At 37.4% G+C, this 20,236-nt stretch overlaps 2 protein-coding genes across 6 annotated transcripts in view; one reads left to right on the top strand and one right to left on the bottom strand.

The window, feature by feature from the left end:
• LOC106157237 (N(G),N(G)-dimethylarginine dimethylaminohydrolase 1) overlaps positions 1 to 7,136 on the top strand; it is a 24,294-nt gene extending 17,158 nt beyond the window's left edge. The window contains exons 4-6 of one of the 3 annotated variants that reach the window (XM_087007990.1): positions 199 to 327; positions 3,420 to 3,571; positions 4,698 to 4,868. In XM_087007990.1, the coding sequence (XP_086864116.1) occupies positions 199 to 327; positions 3,420 to 3,563 (273 nt within the window). In that variant the 3' untranslated portion in view covers positions 3,564 to 3,571; positions 4,698 to 4,868. Of the gene's footprint in view, positions 1 to 198; positions 328 to 2,034; positions 2,216 to 3,419; positions 3,572 to 4,697 lie in introns of all 3 variants that reach the window. The other 2 variants (XM_013532829.2, XM_013532828.2) reach the window with 2 other exon arrangements.
• On the bottom strand, positions 4,987 to 20,236 carry LOC106159177 (gamma-aminobutyric acid type B receptor subunit 1). Of its 3 annotated transcripts, none has more exons than XM_013535387.2 (11): positions 20,086 to 20,236; positions 16,825 to 17,043; positions 16,405 to 16,558; positions 15,589 to 15,759; positions 15,025 to 15,129; positions 14,540 to 14,605; positions 13,853 to 14,068; positions 13,004 to 13,231; positions 12,257 to 12,320; positions 11,147 to 11,245; positions 4,987 to 10,525 (listed from the first exon to the last, which is right to left on the bottom strand). In XM_013535387.2, exons 3-11 carry the CDS (start codon positions 16,450 to 16,452, stop codon positions 10,404 to 10,406), a joined length of 1,119 nt encoding a protein of 372 aa, XP_013390841.2. In that variant the 5' UTR covers positions 16,453 to 16,558; positions 16,825 to 17,043; positions 20,086 to 20,236; the 3' UTR covers positions 4,987 to 10,403. The 3 variants fall into 3 exon arrangements, with proteins under 3 accessions (XP_013390841.2, XP_013390842.2, XP_086864115.1); XM_013535388.2 differs by lacking the exon at positions 20,086 to 20,236 and adding an exon at positions 18,875 to 19,123; XM_087007989.1 differs by lacking the exon at positions 20,086 to 20,236 and adding an exon at positions 18,906 to 19,123.

Below are 20,236 nucleotides of genomic sequence, written 5' to 3'. Positions count from 1 at the left end.
AAGATGGGGTATAATTGTGTTGTATGTTCATTATGAATCTGTTCTTTGAAATTATCAGTAGTTACCATTGTCACATTAAAAAAATCAATTACCAGATTATCTCAGAATTATTAATCGTTCGGTAAAAAAGCAATATTTATTACAATGTAAGAGAAGTTTAGAGTTAACAAGTCCATAAATAAGTTGTATGTGTTACAGAGAGTTCAGGAGCAGGTGACTTACTCCTACATGATCCTGACTGTGGAGGAGGAGGAGGCCGCCAACATGCTGTACGCCAACGGAATGCGTGTCCACCTTCCTGACACGACCATCCCCAAGAGTTTTCCTGTGAGTTCAACTGCAGGTTTGAAATCGTTGAACAGAGCTTGTTCTAGCAATGGCATTTTGAGTTTTAGCATCAATGGAAACCTTTTTGGATACTTTGAGAAGTTTGGTGGTTGTTGACTCACAATTTTGTTCCTTGTTTTGTATGTTCATACTGCATATTTTGATCAAATCTGTTAAATTGTCAGTTGTAGTTTCAGTTACAAGAATATCTGATAATTACATTGCTGTTTTGCTGAAAAATACTGAATTACGATCCAGTTTTATGAAAGAAAGGTTCCTGATTGAAGTTTTCTGATGCAGATAGAATGAGCTCTGTTAAACCATGGAATTAGCCTGCAACCATTTTGGTCTCTGTAACAAGTGCTTAAATATAACATTGTGTTAGTTGTGACCCTGAATATTGTGCTTGTTGAGATGTACCAGGGAGCTTCCTTATTACAGTCATTTCTCGTGGTTGTTGATAAATATTCTCATCTTTGCTGACTGTTTTTCATCTTTGCATATGTAAATATGTTTGCCATATGATAAGCTGTTTGTAGTAACTTATTAAGTCTTGAATTGCTTTGCTACCTCAAAATGCTTTATATGGTGTAATGTATTTTTTATATTGAAATTTTTTGTTATTTCATAGTGTACTATGTATATGTGTAGTCTATATTGTATATAATTGTTGTGATTATACATGTGGGTGCTACTTGCTTGTGCTATGAGTCTGCTTTTACTTACTATCATTTGCTTGGTGTAGGGGCCTTGCTGCTTGTGGCTTTTTATGAGGTGTAGATTTAACAAAAACCAAATTCAAATTCGTAATTGGATGATTGATGTTCTCAAAATAAATGATAACATTTTAATGATGAAAAAAGATCTACCCCCAGTCCATATTTTAAATGCAGTTTTGGTGTGTGAACAGCAACAAGTTCTTTCCAGCCACCTCCTCATCTGGAGTATGTCTAGAAATGTGGAAAAAATGGACCCAATGTAAAAACTAGCTACCCTTCAGTTTCCCATGTCCATAAAATGTGTCAATTTAGGAAGTTGATAATTGCCCCACCAAGCTATGTTTTCATTGGTAATGTATAATTGACACTGATTTGAAATTTGTTACATTTTCAATTTAGGAATGAGAATAGCTAAGTAAAAAATAACTAAGATAGATGTAATAAATGATTTTAGAAAACTGCCAAATGATCCTATTAGCCACATGTCATTGCAAAATTTGGATAATTTGATGTGGCGTCTTGAATCAAGTAGTATTTGTTCCCAGTTGCCAAGTCACAGAGATTGCCTTTGCATGTTAAAAATCAGGTTTTGCATGTAATACATCTGTTACCAGACCCACATACACACGCACACACACACGCACACACACACTGACAGAGAATGGTTAACCAATCCATGCCTTTATCTGTTTCAGATTGTGTGTTTAATTATTGATTGACAAAAAGTATCCATTCAGACTTGGCAGCTTGGGTTGTGTTAATTCCACATTTTTCAAAAATTAAAAATCAGTAATGAAAAATCAACGCAGAAAGATGAGAGAAAACAAATAGCAAGGCTCCATTCAGTACCACGATAGATAATTGACAGCTTTTTTCCAAACAAGTTTCTTATTTCTTATGCCCTCCAAACCCTGGCAGCAACACAAGCATAGGTGGCAGCACATGTTTACCCATCTAGCATGGTCCTTTCATGCTTCAATTTTTGCAGATTCTTGAACACAAAATAGATAACCGCATGGTGTGCGACATAAGTGAAATAGGGAAAGCAGACGGCAGTTTGACCTGTCTCAGTATTTTAATCACAAGAATGAAGAATCCCAAATCTTTTCAAACCAGCGTTCAAGAATAGCATTACTGGTGCTAGTTGGCTCTTAGTTGTAACTTAAAAGGTATGCTATGTGATGTGGATTGACCAGGAAGAAACTGTTACATAACCAAAGAGTAGAAAATACTTCACATTAAGAGTGACTTCTTTTTTACATTGATGATTTTTTTTTAAATCATTTTATTAATTTTTACACTTTTTTAAAAATATTATTTGAGTTGCCTGTATGAGAGTAAAAAAGAGAGATAGCTAGTTCAGGAGGGTAGTACCTTGTTGAATGTATTGTGTGTTAGTGTACCAATGCGTATATGTTAACAGCATCTCTGTGTTCTCTTCAGTGCTTTTGTCAGATGCCCTCTCTGGGGAATTTATATGTGGGTGGGTGCTGAACCTGCAGAAATCGAAGCAAATTATCTACACACATTCACTGCAATTTTTGTTTTCCATGTTAATTTCATGGAGGCTTCTAAAGTCAATTTTTTAATGCATATCATTCTTCCATATCATCTTCAACAGCAATGGTCAAGGCAATTCTAAAATTCTTCAGAAAGACCCTTGTCAGCCACCCTGGCACACAGTACCATGCCTCTGTGCTTTTTCCTCTTGTGCTGCATCTGTATCTTCATTTATGTAACTCTTCAAGGGTGTATTAATTTCACTTGTTGAAATTACATTGTTACTTTCAAAAAGATTGCATGTATGAAGAAACAACAACTGCTATTGTCTACATTCCCATTCTTCAACCCAGCTTTATCCCATTGCAGCACCTGTCAAGAAACTTATATAAATTTAATGTGTATTGTGTAGTCGATGTTGTGGTAAATAATGGTTTCCTGAACATACTGGTTAGGAAAAATAAGACAGACATACAGATTACAAAGTCCCTTGCTGCTCTTTTCCCTCTGTTGTCAGTGTTGTTGGCTGATCCTGAGGCACTAAGCTGTCTTGCAGTTAAGACTGATTGACTCAGTCAATATTGTTACTGTTTTCAAGCAAAGTCATGACATATTCAATAAAATGATTGCAGGAAAATTATTCATCACATGCTTACAGTAGATAAAGTACTTGCTCCAGTTTAGTAGTTTAGATCTGTAAAAACTAATGCACGTTTTTAGTATCCAAATATATCTATCACATTTACTGTAGAAACTGTTCGATCGTGGATTCTGAGATTTATTTAAACCCATGTTTTTCTTTGGCAGTATGTTAACATAGCAGTACATATACTTGCTTGTTTTAGTGTGTTTGTCTGTGCCCATTCTTTCCAGAGTCTTGAGGCCAAGTTTGATCCCGAGCACCACACTGTTTCTGACATTAGCGAGATGCAGAAAGCTGATGGTTACTTGACTGGTCTCTGCATCTTAGTCAATAAACAAAAGAATCCCAAACATTTTGCATCTACACAGACCTAAGTATCCATGTATGTTATTTATCCAGATGTTTTACCATCATCATCAACCCCTGTTGTCTGGTCAAGGCTGATTGTACGATGTCATTCTCTTAATTTTTTTTTTTTCATCTTAAATTCTTATAAGAATTATATACATTCTTCCAGATCTCCATCGAATATTTTTTGAATTGCAAAATAACTATATAAATGTTTTATTTTTTATTGTTCTGAGTTACTGGAATTGCCAGTAATTGTGTATTTATTTTCTGGCATGTTACTGGGCAGACACCATCAAGCACTTGCAAGCCGTTCTCAAGGCTGTTCTGCACTTCTTGTCTTGAGTTACTTTTCAGGTTTTCAATGCTTTGAGGGCAGAGTGACAGCTGACATGTCTTTTGTTCTGTTTGTGTGAACATTTGTGTGTGTGTGTGTGTGTGTGTGTGTATGTGTGTGTGTGAGTGGAATGAGTTCTTGGATATCAGTTTGTGGTAAAGAATGCACTAAAGAAGAGTTTGGAAGAGATGAATTTGTGTGGTATAGTGTTGAACGTGTGCCATTTCATTAGCATGCTTTTTATTTGGTTTTTGGATGAGTGTTTTGGTATAGGAAGTAAGCAGTGTGTTGTGCAATGGAAATCTTGATTTAACCTGTTTTTATTGAAACAAATGGATTGCTTTTTTTTATTTAAACAACTATTTAAAGCTTTGAAATGTGGGTTGACTTGCTTGCTTTGGTCAATTTTTGAGCGTAATTATTTTATGGTGAAAGGAATTTTCCCCCCGAGTCTGATTTATTTTGGGCCATAAGTATTTTGGTTGAATAACCTGCTGGTAACCATTTTCTTTTTTGCATTCTATTTATTGTGCCCCCCCCCCCCCCCCCTCTCCACATGTGTAATGTTCCATATTTGACTGTAGTAAATTATTAGACCTTCAAGTTATGTTATTTGTAATATTTAGGTCTTTGGAAGTCTTGATGAATTAATTAGATATATTAAGATAGTATTTAATATAACTTTATAAGATTAAGACAGCAGTTCTTCAAAGTTTCTTGTTTTAATTTACGAAAATCTATTTTACATTTATCAGCATATTTAACTTCATCAACAAGAGTTTTTTTCTTACAACACTATTTTTTCTTTTCCCTTTTCATAAAGATTATCGAGAATAAGCTAGATTTCCAGAACCGCTATGCGCAGGATATCTCAGAGCTTCAGAAGGCTGATGGCGACCTCACCTCCATGTCGATCTTGATTCAGAAGGTAAAACATCCTAAAAACTTCAGCAGTGGAGTCAGCGACGAGGACCTGGGCGACTTCCCTGTTGTCACTTTGTAAACAACAACAATAACCAAACGAGGAGTTCTACATCTTCATAAAAGTGTTTTTATAGGGTTGGAAATCCTAGCTTATTTAGAGCATTTATAGATGGAATACATATGGTGTCTTTGTATGTAGTAATAACTCTGACCTCTCATTTTTTTTTTTATTCTTTACAGTAAATTGTATTGTAATTGTTTTCATTTTTGCCATGCTGTTAGCCGTGCTACCTAGATTTAGATATAAAGTGCGTAAGTTGTTTGAGATATCATAACAGTCGTGGAAACTCCTGTATATGGCTTGGTCTACAATATATCTGTAGTTGTAAGCATGCTAATCCATCAGTGTCTGTTACATTACATTATATATATATGGAAAAAAATAGGCAGTTTGTAGACTGGCAATGCAGAGCAGGCCTTATTTGCAGTCGTTTTTCAATGGAGGATGTTGTTTGTTGGTTGGTTGACTGTGCTAAAGCATTTGATGTCTATCATGTCATACATCAATTTTCATTCCTTTCCCTTGTTTTCTCATCTTGCTTGTCTGCTACACTTGCAGAATGTAAGACTAACATATCTTTTTACTGCCAGTGTTTCATTACACAATATCTCCAAAGAAAAGTTATGCAGGTCGATGCAAAATTTTGATAATTAGTCTTTAAAAGTATTTAAATTTAGATTTGTTAAGAAACAGAAATTTGTTTTGAAAGGTTTTTTTTTTAACTAGGGTTGAATAGGTTATATTTTACAAGTACTTATACTTTTGAAGCAAGACTAGAACAACGTGTACTACTGTCATGGTTATTTGCTTGAGAACAATTTTCGGAGGCATGAAAGACATTGTTTTAGTTTTTACATGGTTCAGATGCAAAGTAAAAAGCAAAGAAATAGAAATAATGGGTTCATTAAGAAATTAACAACATAAGGAAGATGATAGCCTGTGACATTTTAATGTGACATTTTAACTCGTTAGTCCCAAAGATAACTCCATCTCTGAGATATTATTCTATTCATACGTCAGGTAGCCATTCAATATTGTGTAATATTGCAATGTATCTCTGTTTTGTGAATTACATAGTACATGTTTTGTAAATGTATATTGTGCAGCAAACCAATATTTATATTATAAGCTTTAAATTTTGTACTATGGAAATTACGTTAACTGACAATTTAAAAACGCGCTTGTGGCAAATAATATGTTGGAATTCATCATTGGAATGTAAATGTTATTGAAACTTCTTTTTACTGGCTAACAGCTATGAAATTTATTGTATCGCCTATGAACGTTTCGCCTCTGAACGATAAAAGATGTTGTCAAATACACCATGTTGCTAAGACGCCCTGGGTCTAATATATGGCATGTAAAAACCATCCATTTGATTAGTAAAAGCAGACAGTATATGTAAGCCTTTATGTTGATCGGTCAGATTTAAACTTGTCAAAAATATCAGTTTCTCAACGCATGCTTCCCATCGTACACGTAAAAATTCACTGAAGGACATTATCCATAGAAAATGACACTGCATTCACAACACCCATGTCATTTATTGATACGAGTTCTTTTTTTGGGCAAATGTATCCCGATAAGTGGTAAGATGAAAATTCAATTATCTGAAAAATACGGTTGTGATTAGCAGGTCTTCACGTTCTTTGGTATGCGCAGTAGAAACAAAACGCACGATCTAGACTATCAAAAGTATCAAATTATTGTGGAATTTTTAAAGTTCATTTTTATTTTATCGACTTATTTTGCCACAACTCTACGAGATAAATACATTGTTCAGCATATGTAATGTGATAGGTATACCGTAAGTAGTCAAATTATGTGTTAGAAGAACTGAAAAACAGTCATTGTCGGGAAGCGACTTCTGCAGTTAAGGATTGCCAGTGTGACAAGAATGGTAGTCCCAGGAATGAAATTTGGGGGTCCCCAAGTGATAAGCACAAGTTAGGGTTAGAAACGGCGTGAAAATGTGGGTCGAGTGTCACCCGTACAAAGTAAAGGGCAACGGACTACGGTTCCTAGCGGACTACCTACACTGTACCATTCCTGTCGCACCTGTTTTCAATGGCGGCATAGTGAAAAACTAAAACCCGTGTGCTGCAAAGTTCCTATAGTCCTACATACCTCCATACCTAGTAGTTTTAGATGAACCCAAGTAGGCGTCGTTCCGTTGCAGTCGTGACGGTTGTATTGTACTTTTTTGCAGTGCGATATTTGTACTTTATCACTTCATTGTATGCAACATATTCGAATAAAATTTGTCAGCTGCTTAAAGTTGTGATTTGTCGTTATCACTTTGTATTACCATTGAAGGACTTCTCATTTATTGACCGTGATCAATCCCACGGATCTATACCTCGGGATTCTGAAATGCAGTGTTAAAAAGAATCCAGTAAATAAACGACAAATGCGTAAATACAAGGTCATACCATCCGAACAACTAACAGTTCAGATTTTAAGCTTTCTCACTTGTTATATTGCGTCGTACGTACGTTAAAGTTTTATGTCAAAGTTTACAATTCCGTGATAGTTAAATCACAGGTTCTTTAAGCGATTTTGTCGTGCTTCTTGGCCTTCAGTACTATACAGCATCACCTCGGCTGTAGAACCATGATATTGATTAAGTTAAGACAACTATCAGCTCAAAAATAATCAACGCATGTCAATTATATTTGCCATAATCCGTACATATGATAGTGTTAACACTTCGCGATTCGAAAGTTATTTTGAATGGCCCATTCACACCGTCTTGGTAAGGTCTAGCAATAGATATTTTCATAAGTAATTAATGTAGAAAGGACTGCGTCACCTGTCTATTATTTTATTAGTTGGCACCAGTTCAAACCTTCATACAATACTAGTAACACTAGTATCGAAACTGGGATTTTTTCTTATTGATTATGACAATCATTAAATAAGCATGTGTGCGCTGTATTGGTGAATGAATACTGCTTACTTAGGCGTTAACCTGAGTTACGATAAACCACTTTACTCAAGCTAAGTGCGAAGTGAAAAGCACATATAAGGGTGTTAAATTGGCATTAATCGCGTTCATCAAAAAACTAGGCAGTGAGAGGGTTCGAATCATTATCTCGGGGAGCTGATCATTGTATTTGTTCTTCGATACCACGTACTTGTCGCATGTCGATACAGCAAAGAAAACAACGGCCCCTCATCGCAAGGCTTCTTGCCCTAAACATTCCAAGACCGGAAGAAAGTGTTTGGGGAAAATAGCTGATCGTGACACAACAAAACATGGCTAAGAGGCATTCAGTATCAGTGCATTTGGAGGATCATTCTACAGTGCACTTAATGACATGGTCGTCGTGAAATAGACACCTGCTTCTTAACCTCTGAAATCCGCGTTTGCTTGATGACAGTGCTTGCGATGGGGAGGCCTCAACTTCCGCCAGTTAAGTGCGAGCAGAGGACAATACATCATATAGGCAATTAAGACATTAGCGGAAGAACATTCACCTGAAGTGGCATGGCCGAGACAAAGTATGACGCATTCCTCCACTACTGCGAGGAAGACGAGGATTTGGTGATCGACGTGTTGGAATATTTAGAAAGGGACGGTATCACGTGTGTGTTCAGAAAACGGGATTTCATACCGGGGATGTCAGAATTACAAAATATTGAACGTGCAATTATGAATTCCAAAAAAATGGTCGTCTTTGTTTCTAAAAACTTTCTAACCTCTCAGCTATACACGATGACTGTTTACACCGTGCTGGGAACTAGAGGTGAATCATGGGAATGGATAATTCCTGTTATTTTGAACATAAAAATAAAGGATTTGCCAATCTCACTCAAATCATTTACTTATCTCCGTTTTACGCATGAAGATTTCCATGGACGTTTGGCGACTCTAATCCGCGACAAAACAAAGTTGCCGTCGCTTAGAGAGGTAGAGTTGGCTGGTAAGACCTCACTAGTTTTCGCGCCAACAATGTTCCTGGTTCCGGGAATTTCCGTGACCTTTCAACGCAAAGAGCACGCTCTCATCTTGAAAATATATGATGAAGGAAGTAAGTTGCTAGCTCAAAGAGAAAGGATTAAATTGAACAATTTGGTGGAAAAGACGACACAATGGCTGAACGCTCCCGCGGCTGCATTCCCAAAATTAGCTAAGCCAGATGTTCAGTTTTATTTGATATATCTTCAAATTGAAGATAGCTTATACCACGATGAAGTTGAAAAAGCAAAAATGCTGCTGGACACAATGGACGGTATAATACCTCACACATCTGACCGGAATTATTTCGAGATAAGTAAAATGATTCCCGCTTTACACTATACCGTAAGAGCAACGCCCGATTTGAAAGAAGATTTCGTGAATTCTGCTTTGAGAGCAGTGCGAGTTTCTGAGCAGTTACTTAAAGGAAGAACGGCTGGTTGGATAAATATGTGCGTAGGTTTATACAGAGCACGTAAACTGTGGGAGACAGACCAAAGTGAGAACCCAGAGACTTTCAAAATACTCGAAGATGAGTGTCACAATTGTTTTAACCACGCTCTAGAAGACTTTTCCGCCGAGGAGGGCATTGACGGTCCCCACGGGTATAATAACACGTCCATTCGCAAAGCGCTTCTCCATCTTAGCTGTGACAGTGTAACAATGCGGAATATTCCAAGTAGTTTTGAGGACATAAAAGCGGCGGAGAATCTTCTCCATAAGGTTGAAAATTCAGATTATGGCGTTCCAGGCCTTTTGGAACCTTACTACAAATTGGCGCTGAGTGATCTTTGCTTCAGGCAACGAAGGTACGAACGTTCACGACAATATGCTCATGCCGCACAAGACATCGCTCACAGAAATAAAATGACAGAGCTTGAAGCCAGAGCAAAGAAGAGATTGGAACATTTGCAGCAGTTCTGTGGAGCTTCTGAGAGTGATGAACTGAACGATATATTAAAAGGTACGAATTATTATTAACGAATATGTAGGCATACTTTTAAACTGGTCTAATTTGAATTAAGTATTAAGTATTACACGATTAACTAAACACCCGAACGTCTAGAGTAGGTTATTACGCCTTTGATTTAAACGCATGACAAGTACTGAAAGTGAAAATGATAAACAAGAGGCAACTGAAAATCCTATTCTGATTTCAGTGAAAAAAAAGAAAAAAAGAAAAAAATACACATCATCCATAAGAATAGGCCTATATCTAGCATGTTCAGTTATATGTTTGCTCACATTTTGATATTGTATCACGTCATTGATAATAGGGGTGTAGATCTAGCGTTCTGGTTTGCAAACAGAAGAAGTATTTGCTGTGTAATTTTTTTTGTCTATTTTATAAAAAAACTTGGGCTTTTGCATACGTAAAAGATGGGATAACTATATATCCTAAAACAAAACACAACACCTGTCTAATTTACAGTCTCACCATATGAATAAGTATATTTTGTACAAAACGGTAGTGAGCAAATTAATGTCAAACACATTTAGAGAATCATTGTAATATTAGCGGTAAGCATCAGTAACTAAGATAGTTCATGCCAGTAGGCCTAGATCTAACTAATAGACTGGTTTCAGGGTAGAACCGCTGCCATGACGGTGAGCAAAGAACTGGTAGCCAGAGCAACTACGCAGAGCCTTGTGGGAAGTAGTGCGCCTCCGGATCCTGTGACTAGGTCCACAGGCTTCACTCCACCTGAAATTTTAATGGCGGGAAAATGGAATCACACACTGGACAATGACCATTCTTTTCAATACCCCGATTCTCAGGCTAATATTTGCAAATGACAAAATTACTTTTAATATCTAAATGTTTTTAAATATTTAATGTTGAATAAGAAGGTATGGCCTACAAGGGTATGAATGCACAAAAAACCTCCAATACAGATAGGGCCTAATTGCCACCGTTTGGTATACATACATCTCAAAACAGTCAAAACGGTCAGTGGTTGATGTAAAATGTGTGCAATAAAGCGTATGTATCATACTCACACCTTGCCCTCAACTAGACGACCAGATGACAAAAGAACTCCTGATGGACATTTTTTTTTTTAATCTAGTTTTTAGCTATCTTACACTTTGATATTATTGGAAAAACTACTTTCCGTTCCTGTTAGTCTGGTAGTGAGGACAGAAACCCTTAAACCCCTAGCCAACCGTCCCACGGACGGTTTTTGTTTTCGTTAGCTAACGTAGAGAATAATGTTCCTTCCACCCTTAAACTGACAGAGCACCCTCATGGATTGTGTGCTTTGGCGTGATATTTAACTTTGCCCACGATGCTAGGTTTTCTTCAGTGTATAATCTTATCACTCACCTTTAGACTGCCATATCTCTTTGTCGGACATTTCAAATATGAGAGTTCTTTCTCCATTCTCTTCGTGAGACACTGCGATGTGACTCTCAATAGTGCCGTCTGTAAATGAAGATATCATTTATCATTTCAGAAAAGAAATTGAAAAATGATATGCACCAAGAATAAAGCAGTGTTTTTTTTCTTCATTAGCAGCTAGTATTGAAACTCCAATATTTAGATGTCTAGTCAGCGCACCTTCACCAGGGAATGAGGCTATCTAAGTTATTGAAAAAATGGTAGTAAATTATGTGACGAAGTTGTTGTCTTTATGTTTTGCTGTTACTCTGTTATAATCTTTCATTTTATTTATCAACTACTTTCCAGTTGGTTCCCGCGCCCCTTTCTTTCCATTTTTATCTCTACCTCATGCAATCTCTAGCGGCTTTCTTTCTGTTTACATTACACGCAGTTGTATAACCTACCATAAGAGCATGTCAAACAACTCATCTACTCTACAAAACACCCCCGCTCCTCATTCACTCGTGGCTGTCAACTACTAACATTACATAAACAACAATTTCAATACTAGAGCTCTATGATTGAGGAAAATAACTGCATTATCTATCGTTGTTTTATATGTATCATTGCTGGCTGAAGGCGTGTTTATAGAGTAGAGGACTTTGGCGCAAAAGTGGTCTTTTCTACAGAGTTAAATTGGTGAAATGTCTCCCGAAGATCAAATTTTGGGTCTCTAATTTTTAAAGGATAATCTGAAGTCAGGTTGAGACTGCCAAGGTTGAGATTTCAAAATTCTCACGTCAATCAGCTTCTTCAAGTAAGTAGTAACTGATAACCTGTTGTATCACGATGTCACCTTCCCGACCTCCAGTTGTATCAAATGCTACATGAACATATTGAGTAAATAATGTCTAAATCTATTAATACAGGTTCAGACTGTCAATATTTAGATTCCATAATTCTCACGCTAGCTTCTTAAAGCCATGCTGCATTAAGTGGCTGATCATTTGGCTGGTTTGTAATTTATGAGAGATAGTGCTCGCTCTCCGATGTAACTGCGTTAGATATTATTACGAAAACTGGTGTGACAAAACGTTTCATTGAAGTACTTACTGATGACCTGTTGTATCACGATGTCACCTTCTCGGTCTCCAGATGCTTTGAATGCCACATGACCCTATAGTTAAAATAATGTGTTAAAGGGAATCAGCCAGGGTAAACGCTAGTTCTCGAATTTTAATTTGTAGATCCAGCACTCCAGCATTTCTATACAAAATTCGATAAAATGACATCGCTAATCTTTGATTGTTCTCTAGTGCTGAATCGATATAACAGGAATCCGTTATATTGGCCAGCTAATACACATTTATGCACTTTAAGATCAACTTGACATCCGTTTGAGAAAAATCGACGTTTTGCCACAAGATATGACATAATTAGACTTGGAGGAAATTTTTTTTACGTCAGGTGGGTTCGATAAAACATAAATGCCGATATGACTCTCAAAAGTGACTCTTGGCAAAATAGCTTGTTGTTAGCTGCAGCTGTTCAGGTGAGAGAGATCTATCTGAAAGCTATATTAAAGTTTTACCCAAAAACGCTGCTCTCACGTCATCAGCTAAAATTAGCAAATTCACCCTGATGTACTTTTGATGTGCCAGCATTATCTCAAATTGTGACAATGTTCATTCCCACGAACTTAAAAGAAAAAAGTCCTATACCGTATCAAACCGCCTTAAAACCCACACACAGGCGTCACCAGTATGCATCAGAGCATTAAGAAAACCGTCGCCTTACCGTTGACAAGCGTATGATACCGGCAGTATATAAAAGATACCATGAGCACAGTGTTCAACTTACCGACAGACCAGTAAACTTCATTTTCTTCATCTCACTGCTGATAATCTCGGAGGCACCGCGGCCGTACAGCCGTTCCATTTTGGTCCCGGGATTCCCTGGTAACGCTGGCAGAGAATTATTCAAAGCCAGCGCTATGGACCATATTGCGTCGTAACTCTGCGTCAGGATGGCGTCACGGAAGCCGAAAGGTGTGCTGGACCTTATGTCGTCTACAAATGCCTTTGCATCCTATAACAGTAAAATATCGTAATATATGTTTCATTCATTATACATGTACTATCCATTATATTCAAACTGTACTAAAAGGTATATTGGACACGCTTATAAATTCCCCAAAGTCATGTTTTTAACGTCTATATATCCTGCAAAGCCAGTAATTTTTCCCCACTTCAGACCTTAAAAATTACATAACCTCTCAAATAAAATAAAAGTACTGGCACTGACGTTGTTAGTTCCTTCTGAAATGAAGAGAAAGACATGGCGTTCTAAATAACTGGCTATTTAGTAAGTACTAAACCATTAGATTAAAATGGATTAAAACATCGAATACGAGTGCAGGGACGGGTCGAGCAATGGTATGCGAGTAGGTAAAATTGCGTTTGATGTGTCAGGTGAGAAGCGACATGTTGCACTGAATATGGCTATGCGCATTGTTTCAACTCTGGATTTTGAAATGAAAAACGCATATTGGTCGAAACTGGTAGATCTATGTGGAGCCTACACCGTACAATATTTATTCATTTATTTACTTTATTTACTATTTTAAAACTTTTTAACTTAAAGGCACATGTTAGCCAGACTGATGTCAATCATGTAAATAGTCGTCGAAGAGAAAACTATCACAATTACCCGTCCCGACACCGTGTCTTTCAACTCTGGTTCTGCATCCAGATCGAGAAGATCCTGCACCCACAGGTGAACATCGCCTTCCATGCTGGACACCACTTCCTGCGCCGTGCAGTCACTCGGGACATCCCCGCGGCCGTAGAACTCCCACATGTTCAAGACAGGACTGGGCGCTTTTATCCAAAGATATTTTGAGCTGTACATCCCCTTTTTGAATGCCTGGGAATTAAAAAAGCCTATGGTGGTTTAAAATTCGAATTAAAACAGTATGGGGTATTCTACTGTATAAGGTTTTAAGGGGTAACAACTGTTCGTATGAGATTCATACTTCACAATAAAAACATCGTAAAGAACTCATATAATAGGCCTATATTCCATTTTACCACAAAAACAGCGGTAATCGCAATTATTCTGGAATCTGTGCTTGTCATCAAACCATGTGGACCTTAATTAATTCGTAGATGTTTATGCCTCCGTAATAATCTCTTAAGAATATTCTCTTGAGATATTATCACAAAAAAATCCCTTTTTGTCAAAACGAACACTTGTTATACCTTTAAGTAATTTTTAAAAACTACAGTATTTTACAGTACAAAACCGAATAAGAAGGCCTATTATGCCACAATTTTTAAAGACGACGTTAGCTCCCTCTAAGTTTAATCAAAATGTTTTTTGAATCAAATTACCTACCTCACACATGATAAATTTGTACTTTGATTGAAAGGTAGAAACAAAGATGACTTTGATTTCGGTTGCCTGAAAGCGAAAACAAGCAAATACACAAACATTTCCCAGATTTTAATATTACCTTGCAGCATTATTATTGCTTTGGGTTGTTTCTAAATCAGATTATGATCCAAAATAATCCAAAAATCAATACATTAACTGATTTGCATTATTCATCTCATGTAGGCCCTAAATTACATCTAAAACATTTTGTGTTAAATTAGGTGTTTATAAATTAATGCAATGCATTATAAAGTAGCCTAAATTGAGAAAAACACAATGATGCCGTCAAACATTTATGGGGCATTACGAATACCCATTGTTCTCAGAGCACGAATGACTAGATACCTGTATTTTGAAAATCAAAATGTTCTCGCTGAAAACCATTCATCATTAAAATAATGCTATCACATGTCATGTACATGTAACTGGCGGTGTTTCTTAATTACCAATATTTCTGAAAGCGCGGCAGCGGGGTCGCTGTCACTGTAGGTGGCCACAGTCCCCACGTTCACGCCTGCCTTCTTTAAATCAGCGTTCACGGCGTCTGCGAGCTGAAATGGATAAGTCAATGGCATTTTTAAGTAGAAATGACAAGTTTCTTGATATCATGATGTTTTTTTCAGAAGTCAGACTGTAAAAGATGCAATTTTTGACACAAAAGAATTCTATAGGTGATTTGCCGTTAAATGTATCTTTATATGCGGTCTATCCCACACTGAAAAATCGGACTTATAAATCGTGTCATCTTTGATTCTGACGATCATCCATAGGCCTATATCTAGTAGGTATTCCACGTTCCAACATATTATTATTGGCATTCCCAAGAAAAAGAGACTGAAGAAACGTAAATCAAATGACATTTACAGAAACGTTAATCAAATAACAATAATTTTCAAACTATGTATGTGCACCAGCCGATCTAGTCAGCTTCTGACGGACAAGCTACGCCCCTTCTACTACTAAGACAAAAAAAGAGGGCCCACAATGTTAAATAGCGTTTTCATACTTACGGCATCATAAGGAGTCCTTGACTCTTTGATGATCGCCACGTTCTTCCACCCAAAATGCTGTATGAAGCCGACCACCGCCGGGCTGAAGTCCATCACGTTGGCCATCAACCGGAAGAAATACGGATAAATGGTTTTGTTCGCCAGTGCGGGGTCTGCTGACAGAGGACTGAGCTTGGAAGGTATAAATGTGGTGGGAATTATTAGATATATATTTTGATTTAATATGCGTGTGTTGTATGAACTTATGTACATGCTAATCAAAAACCATTAGCAATCACCAGGGGAAGACCTGATAACGCGTTTAAATTGGGATCAGCATTGTTGTTTTATGATTGATATTTCAATAAGGTTTACAATTATTTCATTTATTTAGTTAATCTTTAAATACGGAGTATCAGTCAAAACAAAAATTAAATTGATACGAATTAAAGAAAATAGTGTTGTTTGAAGGTCCATAATTATAACTACAGATTTGAAACGGCGTATCGTTATTTTTATGCCTCTTATTAAAATATGGACAGTAAATATCTGTTACTGATAGAAAAGCTACGTCATCACAGAGGACTCAGTCCGCTGATGAGTGTCACTTACCTTCTACGCATGCAGAAATATACAGAACCTACTTTTTTTCGTATATACACTTTGCTTTAATTTGCAGGTAAATACATGACGACAGACAAGGACAATTAATATGTGTGTGTGTGTGTGTGTGTGTGTTTTTTTTAAGGAATAAGGGAATACCTCCAAAGTTAATAGAGTGTCACGTGCCCCCCCCCCCTTCCGCCCTCCACCAATCAGACCAATGTGCATATTTACCTGTATCAAACTGTAATTGCTTGACCGCGCTGCAGTTGGAAGCGTCATGCAGTGACGAGTAGGCCGGGCCAAACAACATAGCCACTGGGGCCGTGTTTACAAAATAGTCCACGTGAGAAAGCGCCGTTTCCACTGGAGAGCCAGAGCCTGAAGTCTAAACACATTACATTCAGTTGATACGGTAAACTTGGCACTGTTCAATCATTATGTAAGTTTTTAAGACAGTGAAACTTTTATGTTATATATATACCCTTACGTTCATAGCATTAAGTTGTTCAGCGACGCCACGGTAAAATAGAATAAGTTTGGGAAAATACAACTCTACACAGGAGCTGTAATTCAACTGTGTACTCAGTTTATTAAAAACAAAAACTAAAAAAAAAAAAATCACACCACAGGAAACGCAAAACAAGTACCTACATTTCTCATGTCCAGTACAAGGTTATAGCCCGGTAAGACGCTTTGATCATTGTTAATGTCGCTGACAGCCATCTCTGCAGCTTTGACCAGTGCGTCAAAGGTTGGTAGCGTTAGTATCCCGCCGATCCGAATCTCTTGTTGAGCATGTACAGCGCAGAGCGATACGATGAGCCAAATGAAGACCATCTTGAAAACTGTGTAGCGAATGTCCAGCAGGATCTAGTTTCAAAAATAGAAATAAAATTATTTGTTATATAAAACATCAAACACTGATTACAATGGGTCTACAATGTATGAAACAGCCGGGCTTCCCCATTTCATGTTACTCCTGAGTGACTAATAAGTGTGAGTTGGAACATCAATCACGCAGGATGTAGGTCGTTGTTGCACAGAATATCCTGTACACATGGCCCCAGTTTCACAAAAAAATAAAAAATAAAAAATAATAATAATAAATTAATTAATTTAAAAAAAAAACAGGTTCCCCTTGATTCCATATGTCACATAGTCACATGGGCACATCTTACCCTATCAGGAACAGTGTCACAGCACTCTCATGGAAATCCTAGTCAACTACAGGGGCGTAACCAGACCTTTAAAAATTGTACGCACAGATTTTTAAAATTCCCAGCAAAATGTAGACTAACGCAAGAGATGAAGGACAGCGTAGTTAGAGCATATGTACCACACATCGCAGCTTAATTTCCATTAATAATAAAATCATCATTTAGTCAGAAATATTCTCGCAATTAAAAAAGTTTCAATATTCTTATTACCCAGAACGGTATATTTATTTAAAAGGAGGCTAGCTTCGCATATGTGGAACCCCCTTCGAATAATCCTGGATCCACCTCTGAGTTGAACTAACATACGGTTTCATTCACCTTACATGTGGATGCATGGCTCCCAAAAACAACCAATTGTACGACACGACAGAGCTCTGATACATCTAAGTTTAATTATTTGTTTGTAAAAATTGCCCATGTCACCCTGTTAGTTTGGAGGGGTAAGCTGGGTCAAGTCCGTGTCAAAATTCTTTGAAGCTTTGTAGGAAAAATCCTTCCTTTGTTTCTCTAGCTCCTTCTTAAACCTGGTGTCCAGATTTTATCTAGTGCCCCCAGGGTTGCGGGAGCTGCTCTTTGAAAATAACACTCAGGCAGATTTTTACCTGAGATAAATATTGCCAGCGAGAATGCGTTCGATATTCTCAAGAAAGAGGGTACAGAAGAGTTGAGGGCCACTGAACCCTCCAATTAAGAGGTAAAGGAAGTTCCAGTTAGATGGACGATTAAGATAGGACTTGTTGAGGTTATAGGCATTGTTTACCTCAGTTTGCAAGACTGGGGGGGGGGGGGGGGGAGGGGGGTGTCAGAACAATTGTGCCTATACAATTGATACAGAGGATTTGTATACAGGTATACAGGTGACTTTAATAAGCAGAGGATTTTCTTTTATATTCCGTGAAAAATACACTAAATTTATATAAAATAATATCATGGTTGGCCAAAAAATTGTACGCACAGTGCATCCGTGCGTATGCCTAGTTACGCCCATGAACTAAGCCAGGGAACTAACTTAATTTTTGTGAAGCAACTAGTGCTAACCATTCGGCTATCCTTTGTTAAGTCTAGCGCTCCACACAACTTCACTGACCTTCTGTAATATATGCACCGAAACTCCTACAAAAATGCTGCATAACAATATACGTGCAGATTCTACTGATCATAAGCCCTGCTATGATCTTTGACGAAAGAATATTCTATATAGGCCTATATAGCATTCCTCGCGAAAAAAATTACCGCAAGTTTTTTTTTATCGGTACCGAGAGACTCAATCTTTTATACGCTTCCATGTTTTGTAATATGCTGCAACCAAAACTTGCCGTCGTGTAAGACACTATGAAATGAACTTTAACTTTGGCAACATGCACATTGTACTACGTGTACATGTATCACTGGCTCAAGATCCACATAAGCTACGCCTACACCTTTAAATTGTCGAAAAAAAGCAACAAATATTTGTCTATTATTTTAAATACAAAAAGACATACCAGGTAGTAATGAGAGCTGGCAAAAACTCACACGCACTGGGCCCTAGACCGGAAACGATTCGGTGATGGATACAGGTGTTACAGGAATGGCAGCACTAGGATGGAAGTCCGGTGTAACGTACGTGACGAAGTCTCCCATGATAGATCTAGAGAGTCTGCTTCCCATTCATTTGTACAGGTAAGCTTCACCCTTGGACATATTCGTTATTATGTCCAAACTTCATCCTAGATTTATACTCACTTATGACAGGCCGACCCTAATCATTATAATTAAATGGGGCGGACTTTTCGCTTCACAGACCTACAGTTTAGTTACATATTGGGAGTAGTATACTAGACGAATGTCACCTATACGTATACAAAGTAATGGGGGACGGACTACGGTTCCTAGCGGACTACCGTTCCTGTCACGTGTGTCACACCTGGCCTTGGTGTAGACATCAAGAAACTTCTCTTTCGTTATTGATGGATAGAGAGGAGGAAAATGTTACTCTTTTTCGACTCAGTCATAAATTCGGGCAAGTCACAAACGTCATCTACACCGCCACGTTACTTTCCATTCGCCTCTATTATATCTGATTGGACGGTTGCGCGACTTCGGCATTTCTCAATCTACCTCACTCTTATTAATTAGCTGGACTTGACGCGTGAACTTAGGGGCTCTAGTTAGAGCTGCCAGAGCCTTAAAATTTAATATTCTGAATATCTTTAACAACCAAATCCGCTACATTTATAGTATATTACCAAATAAGTTCAAACACAGGCTAGGAGGATTTTCTTTGTTTAATGCGCGTACAAGTGCCGTTAACTGAATATTATAATATAAATAACGAAAGAAATAAGGACTTTCGATAATTAATGACACCAAACAATTATTCAGAAAACTCAGTAGACGCAATTAATTTATAGATGCAAGTAAATGATTATACAAAATAAGCTTAGGGGCGTTAATGAACACATGTTACTATGCAGAAACTTGCATACACGTTTACACCTCTACATTGATTTGGTAATAAAAGTAACTCTCTTGGCGGTGAATTTGATCACGGTAACTGTATAAAGATAATAAAGGAAAGTAGGCCTAAATGATTATACAAAGAACTATATAACTCCTTTACAAATTCAAGGGAAAAATATTTTAATTATAAAAATAGTTATAGAAGTTTCACAATAAACTTATATATGTATATGTAAAGTGAAGTAAAACTCACATTAACTTGAAGGTGACTAAATCTTCTGAACCTTGACAGCCTTCACACGGCGGATGCAGCAGTGGTTAGGCCTACAACGGACTTCACCTCCTACCTTCTCGGTCTGCCTCTTATCAGAGTCACGTGACTGTATATTTGGCCGCCTCGTAGA

This window comes from Lingula anatina, chromosome 3 (assembly GCF_051362555.1).
Source record: "Lingula anatina isolate TDL-2025a chromosome 3, LinAna3.0, whole genome shotgun sequence".
Taxonomy (NCBI): domain Eukaryota; kingdom Metazoa; phylum Brachiopoda; class Lingulata; order Lingulida; family Lingulidae; genus Lingula; species Lingula anatina.
The sequence above is the reverse complement of the archived record's forward strand: the minus strand, read 5'-3'. Positions and strand labels throughout refer to the sequence as shown.